General features: G+C 36.0%; 3 protein-coding genes across 3 annotated transcripts; 2 read left to right on the top strand and 1 right to left on the bottom strand.

Annotated features, from left to right (window-relative positions):
• Positions 1 to 309: 309 nt before the first annotated feature.
• On the top strand, positions 310 to 3,718 carry LOC126691716 (protein ALUMINUM SENSITIVE 3). Its single transcript, XM_050386819.1, has 3 exons — positions 310 to 789; positions 2,204 to 2,449; positions 3,015 to 3,718. The coding sequence occupies exons 1-3, from the start codon at positions 556 to 558 to the stop codon at positions 3,327 to 3,329; spliced, it is 795 nt and encodes a 264-aa protein (XP_050242776.1). The 5' UTR covers positions 310 to 555; the 3' UTR covers positions 3,330 to 3,718.
• Positions 3,719 to 5,477: 1,759 nt separating this feature from the next.
• LOC126690783 (pathogenesis-related protein 1A) lies at positions 5,478 to 6,152 on the bottom strand. Its single transcript, XM_050385912.1, has one exon. It carries the CDS (start codon positions 6,150 to 6,152, stop codon positions 5,478 to 5,480), a length of 675 nt encoding a protein of 224 aa, XP_050241869.1.
• A 3,118-nt stretch (positions 6,153 to 9,270) lies between these two features.
• On the top strand, positions 9,271 to 12,087 carry LOC126691715 (uncharacterized). The gene is made up of 4 exons (XM_050386818.1): positions 9,271 to 9,581; positions 9,702 to 9,877; positions 10,766 to 10,964; positions 11,450 to 12,087. The coding sequence occupies exons 1-4, from the start codon at positions 9,503 to 9,505 to the stop codon at positions 11,671 to 11,673; spliced, it is 678 nt and encodes a 225-aa protein (XP_050242775.1). The 5' UTR covers positions 9,271 to 9,502; the 3' UTR covers positions 11,674 to 12,087.
• Positions 12,088 to 13,086: the final 999 nt, after the last annotated feature.

Here is a 13,086-nt window from a genome sequence, read left to right as displayed (position 1 = left end):
ATGCTACAAGCCTACAACCCTTCAACACCAAACCCATTTTTATCTCATAATTGGACCACGTGAATGGCCGCTCTATTCTCTGCAACTAAATTAGCAATATTAGATGTACTTACACATACGGTAGATTGAGATTCTTTATAGTGTCATATATAGGGGAGAGCTCATATGCAAGACCCATGATGGCGTACCAGTACTAAATTGTACCATGATAGCTATATAAGATTAAAAATATTTTTTGATAATTAAATAATTTTTACTCTTACAATATCTCATGCGCCTGAACTAGACAAAATTCTTCCATACCTCATATAGTATCTCCACGAGATAGTTCAGTCTCAGAACCACCTTAAATCTTATGATACCTTTATTTCTCTTCTTAAACCAACAGACACCTCTTATGTTTTAGCCACCACGAAAAATAAACACAACCACACAGTCACACACAGAGCTTGTTTTATTTCCATACGCATAATACTAAACTGTGTGCACAGTCATCCTAGCCTAGTCAACTCACATTCTTCTGGGAAGCTTTTGCTTTTGTTTTTGTTGTTGACAATGGATTTTGAATGGATGTGGGACTTTCTTGAGGGCATGTTGAAACCTTTGGCTGCGACCATGGTGGTGGTCATGGCGGTGCTGTTGTCTTATTTGCAAAAGTTGGGTTTGGAGAGGGAGATGATTTATTCAATTGCCAGGGCATTTCTTCAGCTTTCTATCATTGGGTTTGTTCTGCAATTCATTTTCAGTCAGGAAAATAGTTTGTGGATCATTCTGGCTTACCTCTTCATGGTTCGTCTTTCTTCTCCCCACGTTTTTCATTCTTATAAACTGTGTTTGGTTTTTGAGAAAATTTGAGGAACAGGAAATGAAACATGTTCTAAGAATCGCACTTTATGGTTGTTTTGTTTTCATAAAAATAGAAAGAAAAAAAAAAAATTGGTTTAATTTGGCTAAAAGAGTTGCATTAGGCTCAGCTGTTTTGTGATTGATATATTATGAAATATTTGGTTATCTATTGTTTTTCTTCATTTTTATTTTCCATCTCTTTGGAAGAGAACAGACTCTGTTTGGCTGATGCTTTCTTTAGCTGTTATTTTGGGTGTGATTTTCTAGAGAATTAAGGATTTCCGCTATATATATGAATGATTGATTGCTTTCTATCTATAAATGAGAGTTTTTTGTTTATTTCGAAGAACTAGAAAGAGGTTTTCTGTTAATTCTGACACCATCTTATAGTTTATTTTTGGCAGGGGCGATTGGTTCAAATCAAAATTTGTTTCTTTCAATGGTTTTTCTATAAATAAGTTCATAGCCTTGGTTTGTTCAGACAAATCTACTGAGATTTTGCCAAGTTTTTGTCGGAATATGGACAGCTCAGATTTTTTTTTTTTTTTTTTTTGCTCTGTTTTGTTTTTGATCTTTGTACAATTTCCGCAAGTTCACCAATTGATTCATTTATACTTTAGCCCAATAAAAAATTTAAAAAAAAAAAAAAAAAAAAAAAAAAAAAAAAAATATTCTCAGGTTCTTTATTTTCCCCTGCTAGTGGATTATTCCTGTAAACATTGTACATGTTAATCTGAAGATCTTTATATCCCTTTGAGAATGACACACACCAATTGAAGAGAATTTTCACCTTTTCTTTAGAGTACTCACCATTTTTCTAGAAAGCAGGTACCGGTACGAGTATGGATATGAGTATGAGTAGTGACAATAATTTTAGAAAAATTAACCCTTATTAGCTCTTCCCTAGAAAGTACGAGAACGGTACAATACAGGTATGACACCTCAAATAAATTGTTCATGCTTCCAGGCATTTTCCCCCCAAGACTCCCTTGTAAAAATAATACTGCCAAGTATCCTGATAATTGAATCCCAATGAATTACAGTTGCCTGGACAGACAAGAAGAGAATATAGACAAATGCAATCAGAATGCCAGATCAAATTCTAGGGAGGCAGCAAAATTTTTATTCAACTATTTCATAAAGGGGCAAACTTTATTGAATACAATTTTATTTCTTGTTATACTTGTAAAATTGATTGATACTAGTAAGTATACTACTAACAAAAATTGTAATAGATAAATATAATGTAAGAGAAGGATTTCCATTGTAACTTTCTGTATTGCCATAACTGATTTGAATACTGGTTTTACTACTCAAAAGTCTTTGTGATTGATGCTAAAACATTGTTCCCCTGCAGGTCTCTGTTGCTGGTTATACGGCTGGTCAACGGGCTAAACATGTCCCTCGAGGGAAGTATGTTGCAGGAGCTTCCATCCTGGCTGGAACTGCAGTGACCATGTTCCTGCTGCTTGTGCTAAATGTATTTCCTTTCACTCCACGATACATCATCCCTGTTGCAGGTATGATGGTTGGGAATGCAATGACAGTAACTGGGGTAACCATGAAGAGACTCAGAGATGACATCAGAACACAAATGAACCTGGTATGTCCAATGCAAAAAACATTACTGAATTAAGGATTTTTGTTGTTGTTAATGTGCGAGGCTCCAAATGTATATCACATGATTTTTTCATTCAGATTTGATAAATAATCACTTATCTTAGGATAGTAACAAGTCGGTAATTAAGAGTTTGAACCTGTCTCTGCCCTATTTCCTATTTAAAATTTGACAATCCCAAGTGTTGAGTCCCACTTATTTAGGAGAGTTTGTGTGCACGGGAAGGGGAGAGTAAAAAATTCTCAATTTCCTAACTTATTAAACTTTTGGAATACCTAGTAATATAACAAGAATTCCCAATGAGCTGTAAATAATATTATAATATTCATGGTCATCATTGTAAGTGGATCATGATTATTTCATACAAATCTTTGAATGAGAACAAATGCCTATATTGTTTTGGCCATCACCTTTTATAAAATGATATTCTCACTAATAAATTTTTGTTTATTACGCAAGTTGGTGTAATTTACAAAGTTGAATACTTCCAAGGTCTAAAACTTTTTTGCTACATCATCCATATGATTAAATTTATTGTTTTCGTTTGCAGGTGGAGACTGCATTGGCTCTTGGTGCAACTCCGCGTCAAGCAACACTTCAGCAAGTGAAAAGGGCTCTGGTTATTGCACTATCTCCAGTGTTGGACAATGCCAAAACTGTTGGTCTTATCTCACTTCCTGGTGCAATGACTGGACTTATAATGGGAGGAGCTTCCCCTCTGGAAGCCATTCAGCTACAGATTGTGGTAATGAACATGCTTGTAGGTGCATCAACAGTTAGCAGCATCATGTCTACTTACCTGTGCTGGCCTTCCTTCTTCACCAAAACTTTCCAGTTAGAAACAAAGGTCTTCACTGCCGAATGAGTTTCGCATGTAGTTTTGCTCCCAATGCTCAGCCCCGGTTAACCAAATAAAGAGCTGATGCATGAGTTGTGGGAGAAGCAGCTTCCACATCTGAGGCCTCTCTACTCGGTTATGTGTATAAATGCATCGGTTTTTGTGATGGGTAATTTTCCAATCGAGAATGTTTAGATGTAGAAATTATTCTTTTTTCTAGGCTAAAATCCCCATCCCCCCTCTCCTAAATGAGGAGATTTTATTCCCAAGAAGATACCCTAAAAAAATTCAGGGTATATATGTACAAAAATATGCCAAAATTGTATAAAGGTTGGCTCCCCTTGTGCTGAGTGGCATGCTGAAAGTCTTATTCGTTTTGGCGAAATAAAAAATTTAATGTTAAACTTGCCTTTTTATTTTTTAAACTGTTAAGTTAGAATTATTCGATTTAGCATTACCGACTTGTGTCTTTGTATTATGGAGTGGACGGTGGCGTGTTAGTATTATGGAGTGGATGCTTGAAATTCTATCAAATCTATAATATATATACAAACTGATCTAAGAAAAAAAAATTATAATACAGGTGGGCATTATCAATAGGCCAATATCATAAACCATCCTTTCACGTAAATTGCTTTGAATGGGTAAAGGAATATTTTTTTCTTCGTGGACCCGACATTAATCCTTTCATACCTATTGTTTTGGAATAGGTGAGATGCATTTTCTATTGCAAAAAGAGAGAGGCGAACAATGTAGAGCTGTAAGCCTGGACTAAAAGGCCATCTTTCTATTTCAATTATGCTTTTTGGTTGATTCCATTATCTACAAAGGGGAAAAAAGAGCAGACAAACTCTTGGAAATTCTTTGGCATTTTCCCACTTTTTTTGAATAATTGGGGTAGTGAACTGACTCGATTAAATCTCTAACATGGTATTTGGAATCTTGTTCTGTTTCTAACTCTCTATTACCAAAGAGGCAAAGATTTCAAGTGGTAATTGAAGGTACACAGTTGATGCTACAATGGTTGTTGGGCCACATGAAGAGTCAGTCAATGGGCAGAGAATTATAATCAGATAATCAATCACGGATGAAACTTCTAAAAAGATTTTATTATATTCTCTTTCCCCGGTTGCCTTCACAATGATCCCCTCTAATATCTAATGACACTAAAACAAGACTAAATAATGATTGGTGGAACCATTACTTTCCCCCCTGATTCAACCTGGACAACCAAATGTGATCCCTGTATTCAACCTAGACAACTACATGTCACCGGTTTATTTAACCTGGATAAGCATATGCCACACTCAGATTCAACGTGGACCTTACCTACCGGCGTAACCCGCCCTAACCTTGAAGATTTTTACTCAATTTCTAATACAACCTTCATGCTTTCAAGGAACTCTAACAACAAAAATTTTTAATTTTTTCATAAACTATTGAAATAACATATTATGATTAATTGATACATAATAAAAATGATATTAATGATGAAGCTCCCATATATGGAAGTAATAATTCACAAATCACAACTTGTTACCTAAACAAGTTTGTGGAAAAAATAAAAAATTTGAGACTGTTATGTTACTCTAACTCAAACCTCAACCTACATCAATTATAACTCTTAAGCAGTAAGCACATCAATGGTAGAAGAAGAAAATATTTGTATAACATGACACAAACCAATCATTAAATCTCATCATGGTCAAAATTCCTCTCGCTTAAGGAATCTTACTAAATTCAATAATCAACAGTTTAGTAAACGAGAGAGAGAAATGGTGGGCCAAAAAAGGCACAAGACTTGGGTTTTACACAAGAATATACGAAATTTCGTATAAATAAACAAGTTACACTAGCCATACACATATATACATATATATATATATATATATAGTTTTTTCTTTTGATAGCAACAATAAAGTCACATAAGCCTCATTAGATAGACTCAACTTAAGAAATTTCTGTGCTGCTGCATTGTTATTATATTACATTACGTATGAAAATTCAATCAACATGGAAGTAAAAAAAAAAATTGCAAATCGTATGATAAGATGCACAGCCAACCTATGCATATACTTTCCTTTTTTAACTCAATAAAATAAAATAAAACCACTAATCTTCCTCAAGTGATACCTTGAATCCAATAGGGTAGCTGTGCTTAAAGTATGAGTAATTTCATGGAAATGGTATAAGTGCAAACTCGGGAATTCTCGGAGGATTGCCAAAGGGGCTCTCGTTAACGTAATTCCCTGGTGGATCATACACGCAAATCACATACAAACCTCCATTCTTACATTTGATGCGTGCACACCCAACACGCTTTGTCTCTCTCCACACAACCTGCGTGTAATGTCCACACATATGTCCTTGAGCGCACGCTTTTTTCCATGGATCATAGTACTTTTTCTCTTCCACCCACGATTTCACCGCCTCAGATGGTGTCCAGTGATCATGCTTAGCCCAGAAAAGGTTTTCGCCGTAAGGACCGTACGAATGGACCATCCTGCAATCGAAGGCACGCTTCACGGCCCAGCGGCGAGCATAGCGGGCAAGTTTCTTGTTCCACCTCAATGGAGGCTCATCATACATCTTCCTTATCTTGTTGTGGGCACTGAGAAATTGCTTCGAAAACGAGTGGTGTTTTTTCTTCATTGCATGATGGCCATTGCCCTTGTCATGGTGCTTTGTTATTGAATGAACATTTTCAGCAGAGCCATGCCCACGTAGTTCCTTGTTCGCTGCAATGGAATCAATTTGTTGGGTATTTTCTGTTTGTTGTTGTGCTGAGACGCCAAGAATGAGGAGGAAAATTGAGAGAATTATAGCGAGGAAGATTTGAACTAGCCCCATTTTTTTTTTCTTTTTTAGATTTATTTTCTGATTTTGAGGTTCTTGCTTTTGATTTTTTGGCTGCTCTCAAAAATCCGCGAGCAGCGGCAAGAGGGCCGAGTGAAGAGGAATGAAAAATGCTAAATTTATAATTTGATTTTAGCCTCTAAAAATACCCCATTTTTTCAACAGATCTTTACCAGATATTTTCTTTAATTTCTAGATTCTAATGATTTGGTTTAATTTTCTGTCAGGGTTTCCTTAGTTTGTTTTAAGCATGTAAATTCGAACTCTAACACCCAAACTAACTTAATTTAACCTTGAATCCTTTTATTGTACAAGTTTTTATCACGTGCAAGTATCCGTTAAACGTTGATGTTTTGTTATTTTTAGTTTACTGTTACGACATAATGCTATAATAGGATTGTTATTTGATTTATGTTACTATTTATTATGTGTTCTGCGAGTTTTTCTCTTGGATTTAAGGTGCAGAGTCTCTTAGCGGTTTAGATTGGGCGCGTTCCTACTTCCTACTTTGTAGGAATATAACGTTGTAATCAGAGATTCTAAGTATTTAGGAGGTTATAGGAATATAAGAACCTGCCCTTTTTAGGGTGCAAATTCTTGAGTATTTGGAGGAGGTGGTTTTTTCCGAGTAACCATAAAAATCAGATTGTATTCCTTCATCCGTGCAGTGGTATCTGTCTATCAGAGCCTTGCAATGGACCAAAGAGTGGAGTAGATAGATAGATAAGACTATGGAGTCTCTTTATGTTGGGCAAAAGAATCTACTGAACTAGATTATAGATATGTTTGGGAACGATGATGCATGGGGATTACATGCGGCTAAATCCAAGAATATTTCCTTATTTGCTAAGTTAAATTGAAGTTTTTTTTTTGGAATAAAAAAAGGGGTTTCTAGTGTGAACTCATTAATCTCACGCCATGTGACAGCAATGAGTAAAAACCTACCATTTGTGTCTTGATGGGATTATCATCATGGATACAACACATTCGTCGAAATACCACTACTCGAACCGCTCAACTTATGTCAAGTAGCATGTGAAGTGATACAAGAACTCTTACTACCAAACTAGATCCCGTAGAATGATGCACTATGGCCTATGGGCATGTACTATCTATAATGTATCTTACTCACAATAGAGCTTTAATCAATCGTTTTAATTTTAGGTCTTACTCCAAAACTTGGCTTGCTATGAAGAAAGGGGCAAATGTGTTCAAAAGAGGCTCAAAGTGATAGATATGATAGAATTAGACCTATGACATCAATTCTATGATAATTGTTTTTTATTATCAAATCAAGATATCAATCCATTTTTGGTGTAGAGGTAGTACACTTTCAGTAAGTGGTTTGCTGGCCCACTCAACAGAGGAGAGGAAGAATTAAAAATCAAGGATGCGGTTTCATTGAATGGTTGAAACTAAGATTGGTTTCCTTCTGCCTTCTAAGACAACTGAACTGATGATAGAGATAAAAGCAACCATGGTGTTGCTTTTTGTTACTTGGTGTTCCACCGTTCCTTTACTAATGGTCAATTTGACTTGAAGAAGACCTCCAAAATGACTTCATTAAAACCTAGCATCGATGTTGCCTTTAGAAACCAGAGGATTTGGAGAATGGAAGTAATTTTAAATGGATATTTTTAGGGACAACTTTTACCACAATTATTTCAAGTAATCAATTGTGAGCGGTGGATAATCACTTTCACATAAATTTACCACTTTTTTTTTCTGTCACTTACAATTAACTACTTCAACAAAATTTGTTAAAAGTTGTATCCTTATACTTTGTCAATTTCAAAAGTAAGTTGTATCCTTATACTTCGTCAATTTCAAAAGTTTGAGAGTTTCATAACATAGTGCAGCCATATGAAGAGCACTTGGCATGCCTACTTAGTGTCCTATTTTAGATATGGTATACAAATAATCGTCCACGAGATTGTCCTTTTGCTAGAGATTTTTGGATTGCCCTAGGTTTTTCCTTTCAACATAACCAATTCTTTAGTACACATGTTGCAGATTAATTGAGGACTAACAACTGCTCTTTAGTTGTCAACTCATAGGGATGGACCCAGGAGTTCAAGCTTGTTGTCAAAGCTTGCCACTAAATAATTCTCTAAATTTATAAATTTACTTGTTCTTAATTAATTTATTAGTTTTGTCATTGTAGTGTATGTGACATTTCATTTTGTTAAGTTTGTATGGCTTTCATGGCATAATCACAATACTAGTTAAACAAAGTTTAATTTCAAACTAGTTTGAAACTATTTTCTCCATCTCACTGCATGAAAATTTATAAAAATGTAGTCACACGACTCATTAAAATAGTCATATAACTGAAACTAAACATGAATAATTTCTTCAATTATCATATAATATATTGAACGAAAATAACTCTAAAATAATTTGTAGAAAAACTTTTTGGTAATCTAGAATGAAAAAAAAAAAGAAAAAGAAAGAGGGGGCAGGCATTTACATGATTGACATGTGCTACATCTTGTAATCAATTTCAAATATCTTTATGAATGTAATGCTTTATTGACCATTTATATAATATCTTTATAACTAGGGTAATATAATTAATACCTTTGAAATTTGGGCTAATACCAACCAAGTCCAAAATATTTTTAAACTGACCAACTTGATTCCTAAACTATTACTCATTTTTCTTATCTCTATAATGATAATTAGGAACCAAGTTGATCAGTTTTTTTTTTTTTTTTTTGACAATATAAAATTCTTATTCTAACATAATCTAAGTGTATATGTGTGTGAAACTCTTTTCTGAAGACTTGAATCCTAACCCTTACCTCCCACACTTCACAAGTTGATCAGTTTTTAAATGTCTTGAATCTGATTGTCATTAATTCAAACCTTAATTGCATGATCAAATTAGATCCCAAATCCTAGCTTCCTAACCCGGTTTGGAAGCGAACCGGACCGGGCCAGGCCAGCAGGCCGACTTAAGAATCACAGAGGTGGCAAGTGGCAACTTCTCTTCTCCACTCGTCCAGAAGACCACCTTGATCAAGCCACGCAACCACTTCTACCAATCCATCCTACGTGGCAAAATCACAGAGCTCGTGCGAAGCATCCCCGCGTAACATAGACGCAGCCCACAGTGCAAGCAACAACGCGCAATGCGAACCGGTCAGCTCCCACTTTGCTCAGCACTAGTCAGCTCAACCAATTCCCAAAACCTCTCTCCCACGCAAAAACCAAAATTCTTCCAAACCGCCATACCCTCTATTCCGACCAAACCAAAACTCGTCATCATCATTCGATCAATCCGAGATTGCTTTTCGAAAATTCTAAGAATTAATTAAAATTTTGATCAAACTAATCTCGCTATGTCGATTCCGTATTTGTTGAATTCTAGGGTTTGTTCTGTATTTCTTGTCTTCTCAGTATTCCTCAGCTGTTTTCCAGGTAAACAATCAATAGGTTCATTTCTATTTTTCATTTTTCTTTTTTAAATCGGATTAGATTGTTTTGTTGTGTAATAAAATCTAAATGTGTTTGGTGGTAACGGTGTCGTTTTGGGGGCAGGATTGGTGTTGTCGGCGGATGTTACATTGAGATCGATGGAGATAAACACAACCCACGACTGGTTCAAGACAAAACCAACGGTTTATTTCATGTGTAAAGACGAGAACATGACGGTGTTGCCGGATGTGAAGGAAGCCCATGTCTTGTATAATTTCAAGGGCCAAGAGTCTTGGCAGGTTCATGATCAAACCTTCTTTTTTTTTTTTTTTTTTGAGAAAATTTGAACATGTTTTGTCGTTAAGCTGTTCCTTAAAACATTATGATTCCTGGGATGTCCTTACATGTGTTGTCTTAGAATGCCTTTCTAGGATTTCAATTGTGTTACTTTTAAACATGAATCTAGTTCTCGCAGGTGGGGTCAGTTGCGCGTAGGTTTTACTGGTTAGAGGCGAGTCCAAAAGACTCTTCTTTAAAAATAAAAAAATAAAAACATGAATGATGATGTTTTTGGTTTCCAACATTTTGTTGTATTTCTTTTATTTGCACATAATTAAGGTATGGACCTGCAATTTTAAAGCTATTAGATATTTTGGTTGTGGATGTAGGAAATTACATAGCGAACGGAACCTAGTTAATTTTGCTTGTCTAGGAGCTATTGCATTACAATTTAATGGTATTATATTTAGAATTGGTTTATAGTTGTCTCTTTTTGTGTGTAAATTTCATCCAAACTTGGGACAGTTCGAATCTACTCAAAATGTAGTATTTGTCTGTGAAATATCTGTTCGCTATTAATATTGATGCCAATGAGCTCTAGCTTAAATGACACCTCTTTCCCTTGTAAGAGCAAGGTGGAGAGTGAGGTTGTTGGTTCAAGCCCCACCAGAATGCATGTGTAACTCACCTATTAAAAGAAAATAGTGAGAAAACACATGAAAATGTATCAGCATATGTCAACTTCATGCTGGTGTGTTCTTTGAGTGATTAAAGTATTTCTTGGTAATTGGATTTTTGGTACGTTAGCTTTCTTAAATAATACTTCTTTGAATCATAAATTCCTATTGGGAGACCAAGTGTGACATTCTTTAGAACTGCTAATGAGATTACATTCTTTATGTTTTCAGCCTCTGACAGTATTTTCAAGTGGAAAATGCAAGCGATGTGGATTTTATGAGGAGGATAGATTAAAATCAGATGACGTGTTTGAAGAGTGGGAGTTTTGTCCTAGTGATTTTACACTTCCTGATGGGAAATATATCCGAGTCAAGGACAAGGAATTTAGTGCTACTTTTTTGTGCTCGGAGTGCATTCCTTTTGCAAAAGGTGAGTGCTTCTTACTTTCTTACTTTGAAGGCCCTTTCACTGCATTTTATTCTATATTAACGTTTAGTTCAAGGGTGTTTGGTGCGTTTGGACATTCCATAGCCCCATCCATTTCTGTCCTCCATCCCCACTCTCCAGCGCGGTGTGGGGGGGTCTTTTTAAATGAGTAGTGACTTCATTCTCAAAGAGGCTTTCTGCCTCGTAATGTACATCCAGAAAAGTTCCTCTGGGTGCCATTATGTGGCTTAAATGACTATGGATATCAGGCATTACAACTGAAGGGTTTGTGGATTTAAGGCTAAGACCACGTCAATCATGTTGTAATTTTCTGCTTTAGTGGATGTTACTTTTTCATTATAACCAAAACTTGTCATTTTTATATCTGTTTGCATAAGCACTTGTCTGCATGCAATGTCTGTTGATAAAATCACATTATATTTTAGTCCAAGTAATAATTACAACTTTGGTAACCCCATTTTTTGTAGCTCCCAATTCTGCATCTGACTCTCATGTAGGAGAAAAGCGAATGCATGCTGCTCTAATCATATTGATCAGCGTTGTGGTTTCAACTGTATTCATTCTCGGAGTGGTGGCTGCATATAAATACTGGCAAAAGAAGAAGAGGGAACAAGATCAGGCTCGGTTCCTGAAGTTATTTGAAGATGGGGATGACCTCGAGGATGAACTGGGCCTTGGCAATGTATTATGATGAGGGATAAAACTTGGTTACCTTTTGTACAGAAAGTTGATCTCATATAAATTTTGTAACGGGAAACAAAAATTGTGGACTTTTGAGTGCAATCTAACAGTGCTGAGAAAAAAATGTTACTATAACCTGGGAGATCTGTGCCATTGTGTCTTCCAAATGTGTCTTGGGCAACCTTGTATCCTTCAAACTGTTGGTGGGAGTTATGTGCGTTGATCTCTCGTAACCATGCCAACGGATGCATGAGTTTATCAAAACAGGTCAAGGGATGCCTACCTCAGCCCATACATGGAGTGTAACTTGTTGCTGGCATGTACATAATGAGAATTTTAAGGTGCATTCTGAACATCTTGAATCAGCAGTTGTAAGATCATATACATTGTTTCTACCTAATAAAAAACAGAATAAATTGAACTCTGGTGGGCGCATAATAGAAAATGGGATGACTCAATTTACTTTGATGCAACTATGTTTTTTAATTTCTCTTTTCCCTCTCTCAAATTGACTTCATACCATATGTTATTGATACAAATACTGGAATTTTCATGCTAGTAACATGAATGATAATAGAAAATACAGAGGAATGACAGAAGTAGAAGGCAAAGAGGACCAATGATGCGTAACTAAATCAACTTAGAGACAACATCCATGAATTAAACAAGGTCCAGCATAGCATGCTTGGGCAATGTTTGCAGTAACTACAACTATGTTTACTGTGTTTTGTAGGATTCTTGCTCTCAAATCTACATGAGATTCATAAATTCTACCAAAAGAAGAAGATAGAAAGAAAGATCCCTTGTGCTAATTATGTCCTCTTCCACTGATTTGCTTTATCTCTGCTCAGTAGTGTTCTACTGACCAGGTAATTGTTGATTATTCCCTAAACAGGCGAGGCCAGTAACCAAAAATGCCCTCACAAAGTCCCAAGTCATCCAGATTGTAGCCATATGTTGTTCTGGGATGTTGCATACCATAATCACTAACAAACTGGTTAGCCGTGTCTTCATGATAACTGAAATAATTGTCATGTTGTTCTTTGCGAAGAGAGAAGTCTTCCATCTTCCCCAAACTGCTACCACATCCAATGTCCTGAGTACCATCTTCGAGGGAGTAGAAATTATCTTGCTGCCAATCACTGAAACAGCTTGACCAGTTCCAATTGTCGCTGTAAGCCAGCTTTTCTTCCTCATAAGAATCCTCTATTAGTCCATTTTCGTTCCAAGGTCTGCTTATGAAATTATCCTCTTCTGTCCCACACAGTGAAGAGATGAAACCATGAATATTCCCTCTTCAAAAGAAAATTTGGGGTTGAAAACAGGACAGGGATAGAGACCTTCATCACTGCCAGCAATACTTGAACCATCACCAAATAGAGTTGGAGGATTGTCAACGAGTTCCGGCTCATACATCTCCTAT

Source organism: Quercus robur, chromosome 7 (assembly GCF_932294415.1).
Source record: "Quercus robur chromosome 7, dhQueRobu3.1, whole genome shotgun sequence".
Classification (NCBI taxonomy): Eukaryota; Viridiplantae; Streptophyta; class Magnoliopsida; order Fagales; family Fagaceae; genus Quercus; species Quercus robur.
This window is presented reverse-complemented; position numbering and strand designations above follow the sequence as displayed.